This window comes from Epinephelus lanceolatus, chromosome 2, assembly GCF_041903045.1.
Source record: "Epinephelus lanceolatus isolate andai-2023 chromosome 2, ASM4190304v1, whole genome shotgun sequence".
In the NCBI taxonomy this organism is placed as follows: Eukaryota; Metazoa; Chordata; class Actinopteri; order Perciformes; family Serranidae; genus Epinephelus; species Epinephelus lanceolatus.
This window is the reverse complement of record NC_135735.1, coordinates 3,124,503-3,130,949: the sequence shown is the minus strand read 5'-3', so window position 1 is coordinate 3,130,949 and position 6,447 is coordinate 3,124,503. Positions and strand designations below refer to the sequence as shown.

Genomic DNA, 6,447 nt, shown 5'->3' with positions numbered 1-6,447 from the left:
TGGAAGGAGGTCAAGCATGAGTGTCACTCAAATCACTGACAGTTTATAATTATTTCATCACCACTGTTATTTCTATATCTATTTAAATCCATCTGTCTTATGAGGACTGAGTCATCCTCCACAGTTGTGTCTGAACTTGCCAATTACCGCTAACGAGAGTCAGTGTGTGACTCACTTCTACTTATGGATTAACATTATTTTTTTTCTTGGAGCTGCCAGAGATTCCCCGAGTGAAGTGAGATCATTAAACTGGTGACACACAGTATTATTGGCTGCTTATAAAAGGCTGCTGAACAAAGTCAGCGTGGTGTTTACTGCAGCGACAAACGAACCAAACTTCAGTCGGTTAAATTATGTTTATTTAAAAAATATATAGAAACAGATCACTGGTGTAAACAGACAGTAACATGGAGGAGTGTGGACGCTCACACTTCAATGTGACCCTGTTCACCTTCAACTCAAACTGGAAAAAAGAAATAACACATCACAGCAGCACTTTACCCTCAAACACATCAGAACTGCAAAAATCAAACTGTGTTCAGAGGAATTCTCTTTTCTGTGACACCCCAATATTTTCAACATCAGTGAAGTTAAATAACAAAATAAAATAAAAGCCTTCAGAACGTCTGTACAGTATAACAGGTACTGTAGTTGGCCGAGTGTTAAAGAAAACAAAACTGTGAAGTACACTTGAACGTCTCCTTAAACTCTGTATACTGTCAAAAACAAATCAAACTTTCAGTCAGGTCTCTGTGGCGTCACTTGGTTGTTTTTTAAAGTACAAAAAAATTAAACGTGGGAACCACCAAATAACTTCAGAGGGTCGTGCTCTTTAAAGTGTGGGTCGCTCAAAATGAAAGGCAAATTCAACCTGTTACACAAACAATCCTAATCACGAGGGTTAAAGGGTACGATCAGGAAACAATGTTGATATCTGACATCAAACAGTCACTTATGGTGGAAAATAATATTCAAACTGAAGTCTGGATTTAGAACTCGTATGTTTCTGTGTATTCAACTGGTACGAATACTAAAGTCCATCACGTTTAAAAAACAAAAGTGAGCATTACTTTTTGCATCCTGCTGCCAAAATCTGGGGCCAGACGCATAAACGATGTGTACATTAACCATGCCTGCGCCTTTTCCCACACTTAAACTGGTACTTACAAATGAATGTCAAATGTCATGAACTCTTCAGACCAGGCGCACACACAGTTTTAGCAGAGAGAGCTGCAGGTCAGATGATGAGGAGCAGATTGAATATGATGAGAGATGGACAAGAATGTTTTTAGGTTGTTGGCCAGTTTCACTGACTGTGTTGTTTTTGTTGCAGCTCACACGGCGTTCTTTAAAACATCAATCAAAGGCGCATTTATAAAGTTAATTTTAAGTCATTTATGACTGTGGAATGTCATCATTATTATTTACATATTTTTCCCGTGTTAGTAATCGTTAAATTGTATCCTGTGAAACATTTTGTAAATTCACATGAAGGCTTTGAATAAATCATTGATCGTCTTTCAGATGTTTAATAATCATAACTATCAAGATTTTACCGTGACGACAGTGAGCAGAAATGTGATGAATTAGCGGCGCAGATTCTACAAATCACCACAACTGTGTGTAATAACAGCTGCTCTGAATCTCACTGCTGCAACACAGTCGGTGAAACTGCTCCTTATTTTCCGCATTTCTCACTGACAGGTCTAAAGTTTGGTGGAGGGGCACAAGTACCGATAAGTAAACATATTTTAAGGGCGTTTCTACATCCATTTATGGCGGACTGTGGGTGTGGAAATGAGGCTCCACGATGATCCTACACACAGCTTTATGAATCTGATGAAAATACTGTACATGCATATTCCTGCTTTTGTCCGTACACACAGTTTAGCTCATGAATCTACAGTTTTATGCATCTGGCCCCTGGACTGGGGTTGTGGTGATATACTGGTTTCACAGTAGACCACGGTATAAAAAAACAGCGATTAACAAATCATAAACGGTTTATCTTCAGAACTGAAAAAAAAAAGGCAACAGAACAGAAAATCTCACCTGCATGCACATCTCTTTTCCTCTTTGACTGCCTGTCAGACTTAAATTTAAATTATAATAAAGCAATTGTTCAACCACAAAACCCTTCTAGTTTCAATTACGAATTATGTAATACCATGAAACCGTGCTGTTGTCTGTGAAAATCTCACACTGCTGCAACCCTAATCTGGACCCTGCAAACTGACAGGTGATCAAAACCATAAGAGAACGAATTCTTGTGTTGTCCGTGTGACTTTTGTTTCCCTTGTAACCCTGCAGTGTGAATCTAAACAGGTCAGGTTATCAACTCCGGTTTGGACTGAACTCAGTTGCACTCGTGAAATCACCAGAAGAACACCCGTCACAACAGGAATGAACAAAGGAGAAAAACAGATACACGCTACTCCTAATATGATGGCCGTAACAATTTTGTTGGGACGAACAATCACATCAATATAATACAAAACAATCTCCCACAATACTCAGGTGGTGTTTAATCCTTAGTTTTAACTCATTAACTGTTTTGCCTTCTGGTAGCTGAGCTTCTAGCAGCACAGTCGCCAGAAGAAAATGTTGGCATTGTACATTTCTGCACACCCCGAATACTTTATATTTGTATGTTTCATATGTGTCATATCAGTGTGTCGTAGTACATAAATGAATGATGGGGGATGGCGTGACACTGAGATGAGACAGACCCCAGTTCGAAACCAGCAAACAGCAAACCTGGTTGTGTTTTAGCTGGTTAGTCATCACTGTGTTTCTAGCAGCTTGTTAGGCTCCAAATGTGAGTGTTTTTAGCAACCCATCACAGTTTTTGCACGGGGAATGGTGCCGTGAAAAGCAGTTGTTTTCCAACCAAGACATCGACGGCAACTCCAGTCGTTATTGTGCCTTAAAAATCAGGTATTTTAAGCCTAAGCATGATCTTTTCTTAACCATAACCAACTGGTTTTTGTGCCTAAACCCAACCTAGTTTGCAGAAAGGTACAATGCCACATTTTTTTGGGGAGCGGCTGCATTAAAGTTTTTGCCATGTTTTTTTATGGCTGGTTGACTTTTAAACTTCACACACTTTCTTTCGCTGTTTGCTGCCTATAAAACTCTGTAAAACTGAAAGTGGTTGAAAATGTAGTCAGTACAGTGTGAGATTAACTCTTGTTGTTTTGGAGATGTATCCCAGATATCTGTCTAACAACATGCCAGCTGTGTTATGATACCAAAGTATTGTGGAAAATGTGACAGTTAATGCTCTGCGTTAGTTATGATGTTCAGCTGCAAACACTCTGGTCCCGACACGGTCATGAATTCCTTCAGTAGCTCCATTAATTAAATGTCCATGCTCCCGACGGGCATCACAGCAGGGCAAACGTCACAAACTGTCTGCTCTATGAGGATCCATCTTCCAGCTGCTCGTCCTGAAAGGGGTAGCTGAGTGCAGGAGGAAAACCCTGACTCCGAGGCTGCTCGTCCAACAACATCAAGTCCTCCACGTCTTTCCCTTTGTACCTCCGTCTGCAGATCTTTACCGTCACTTTTCGCCCCTGAAAGACTTTTAGGGCCTCTTTGGAAGCCATGGCTCTGGCAGCGGACTCATCACGTCCATATCCTGTCCCCATGTAAACAGTCTGACAGCGAATCTCACACACGTGGCCTTCCTTCTGTGTGCGGCCTGCAGGGAGGCCAGCGATGTCCTTCAGCGGCACAAACACACAGGTCAGGGTCTCTTTGCACGACTCTACGCAGCTACGCAGTATTTCAAAATGGTCCAAGTTTGGACCGAAGCCCCCCGCCGACACCAGCTTCCACGCCACCGCCTTGTAGAGGCGGTTGAAGAAGGGCTGGTGTTCTGCTGGAGCCTGTGGAGGAGGTCCTGACTTCTGAGTCACTGGCCGTGGAGCTGGTCCACATTTGGCTTTCTTCACACAGCTGTCAGCATCAGTCTCTGCAAATGATGACACAACAGGCAGGAAAGTGATGACTGCACAAAGAAACAGAATTTACTGAGGAAACAGACTGCATCCTCGGGTGTGGGTGAGTAAAGAAAAGAAAAATGTGTGTGGGTGATTACACTGAAACCCTGCTGTAATAGAAGACAGCACTGAACACGGTGGTCCGTCACAAGCTACAGACAGTTTGTGGGAGTGCACAGAGTCCTTCCTGCTATCTAACATAGTCACAGACTTTACTCCACCCTTTTGAAATTTTTGAGACTTCTGCTTGTGGTGGCTTGGATAGCATCACTCTGAAAGATGCTTCTAAAATTTTGTTCACCCACTTATATACATACATGGGGAAACAAAATATTCAGGGTGTCCACAGGTGTCTGTTAATGCTTTTTAGGACTTGTTCAAGATGCCTTTTAACCAAATTCAGGACAGATTTTTGGACAAATCATATTTTACTCACTTAAGCATCACAGGCACGTAGCATATATGTGGTCTTGTGTAGAGGAAAGTGTTACGTAGGAATATGGTTATTAGAGTTAAGTCAATCTATATGTTGAAAACAGGTTTGTGCAAGTAAAATGACAGTTTTATAGTTTTTGAACGTTTACAAAGAAAGGCTTCACTCATTTTCACAAAAAGAAATTAAAACATGGATGAATTAAATAGAAGTAGAAGTTAAGACTTCACAAATTCAAATTTAAGAGATTTTAAGACCTTTTCAAGGACCTGTAGACACCCTGAGAAACACATGTTAACACCATGCAATCCCATACAACACAGCTATTGACCAGAATGCCTACTATAGTGCCATTTTCTCTGGGGCTGCACAATAAAGCTAAAGAATTATCGAGATGCGGCAAAGTGAAATATACAAATTCCAGAAGCGGCAATTTTAAGGGTAAAATGTGTCAAAACCTTCCATTATCAATGAGGCATTGTGGTGCTACAGAGCATCTTGGTCTACAAATGATATTCCAGATTTTATACAGACCCCAGCAAACATCACATCATCTTCATTTGAATATCATTTTCCAGTAAAAATGAAATGCAAACATCACCCTTCCCACTTCAACTGTCAAAAATAATCTCAATATGATTTGCTTTACCTGTCTTGCAGTCCTAATTATTTGTAAATATAATATAAGATAAGAGATACTTTATTGCTTTCTGGGGGGAAATTGTTAACTAGTGTGTCATTTGTGTATTTCCAAAAAAATTAAACAATACAATAATGGCAGTGCAAACACTGAGTTTCAAATTTTGGTCTTTTGTCTGAAGTGTTTCTGGTTAATTCAAAAGATTTCAGCCACACCGAAGCTGCAGTAGTTAAAGTGTATATTTCATTACCAGCTGTGGCACTCCGCTTCCCTCTGGCCAGGATCCCATCTTTTGTGGTTTTGTGAACTGGAGCATCTATGACAACGATCCCCTCTCCCATGTCCTTGATCTTCTCCATCACCGTTGGTGGATAGCTGAGGGATGAAGAGAACAGACACAGTAAGATATACCTCTGTCTCTGCTCCCTGCAGTTCATCACTCAGCTGTGTCAGTGTGTGTCTTACCTGCAGCCCAGGAAAACGTGATTGGCCCAGACCATGGACAGAGAGAGCAGCCTGTCCAGACTGCTGCTGGGGACTCCGGGCTCCACTGTGGGGAAAGCCTCCATGTTCCTCAGGATGAACTCTCTCCGGGCAGCCCACTGTTTGTTGCTCTCACAGTAGGTCCTGAAGGTTTCCACCCATTGGGCCAGCTGCGGGTTCTGGCCCAGGTACTCTGCAACTATGTCCTCTCCGCTCCTCTCCCCCGCCATACCTGCAACAACACACACTGCATGTAAGAGGCAAACAAAGCACACACCTGACCATTCAAGTTAGTAACACAGCTGTTAGCTTGAGCCAGGCTAGCTGATCTAAATAAACGCAACCTGTCTGTAACACACTTGAGGTTTCTGTGTTGCTAACAGTTTTTATACCGTCACAGCTGGTGTTGTGTTGCTCAGTTGCCTGGTAGCAGCCAAATTAAGGTTAATGTTTTCTAGAGTGCAACTGACTTAGCAACTAACGTTAAGTTAAGACAAACGGCTAACGTTAGCCGAGTAACAATAGCTCTAACGTTACCGGAAGTCTCGCTGATTATTAAAGTGCTATCAGGCTAAATAATAATGCGATTAACAAGCTCTCCATTGTTTGTACCGTCTGTATGAAGTAATGATTTTAATTAGTAACTACGACATACCAAGCTCTCTCCGTTGCGAGGTGTCGCTAGCTAGCTACATGACCGAATCATGACGCAAGACTGACGACGCTGCCTTTTCCTTCCGCTGGAGAACTACATTTCCCAGAAGCGCCGTGACAGCTACAGGTTGCCATGCTAACTTTCGCTCACTTTTTTTTACATGCATCACAGAGCTCATTTAATCTCTGAAATGTCAGGAGTAACCTAATAACACAAATTAGTTTTACTTTAA

General features: G+C 41.7%; 1 protein-coding gene across 1 annotated transcript; it reads right to left on the bottom strand.

Moving 5' to 3' along the window:
- Positions 1-342: 342 nt before the first annotated feature.
- Positions 343-6,302, bottom strand: cdkn2aip (CDKN2A interacting protein). The gene is made up of 4 exons (XM_033629655.2): positions 6,216-6,302; positions 5,543-5,792; positions 5,328-5,452; positions 343-3,976 (listed from the first exon to the last, which is right to left on the bottom strand). The coding sequence occupies exons 2-4, from the start codon at positions 5,788-5,790 to the stop codon at positions 3,420-3,422; spliced, it is 930 nt and encodes a 309-aa protein (XP_033485546.1). The 5' UTR covers positions 5,791-5,792; positions 6,216-6,302; the 3' UTR covers positions 343-3,419.
- Between the last annotated feature and the right edge of the window lie 145 nt (positions 6,303-6,447).

Excerpts from the sequence above, each read along its gene's own strand:
- cdkn2aip (XM_033629655.2), bottom strand. The coding sequence starts at position 5,790 with ATGGCGGGGGAGAGGAGCGGAGAGGACATAGTTGCAGAGTACCTGGGC. Across the intron at positions 5,453-5,542 it reads CACGTTTTCCTGGGCTGCAG|CTATCCACCAACGGTGATGG; the intron begins GTAAGACACACA and ends TTCATCCCTCAG. Across the intron at positions 3,977-5,327 it reads GAAGCGGAGTGCCACAGCTG|AGACTGATGCTGACAGCTGT; the intron begins GTAATGAAATAT and ends CATCATTTGCAG.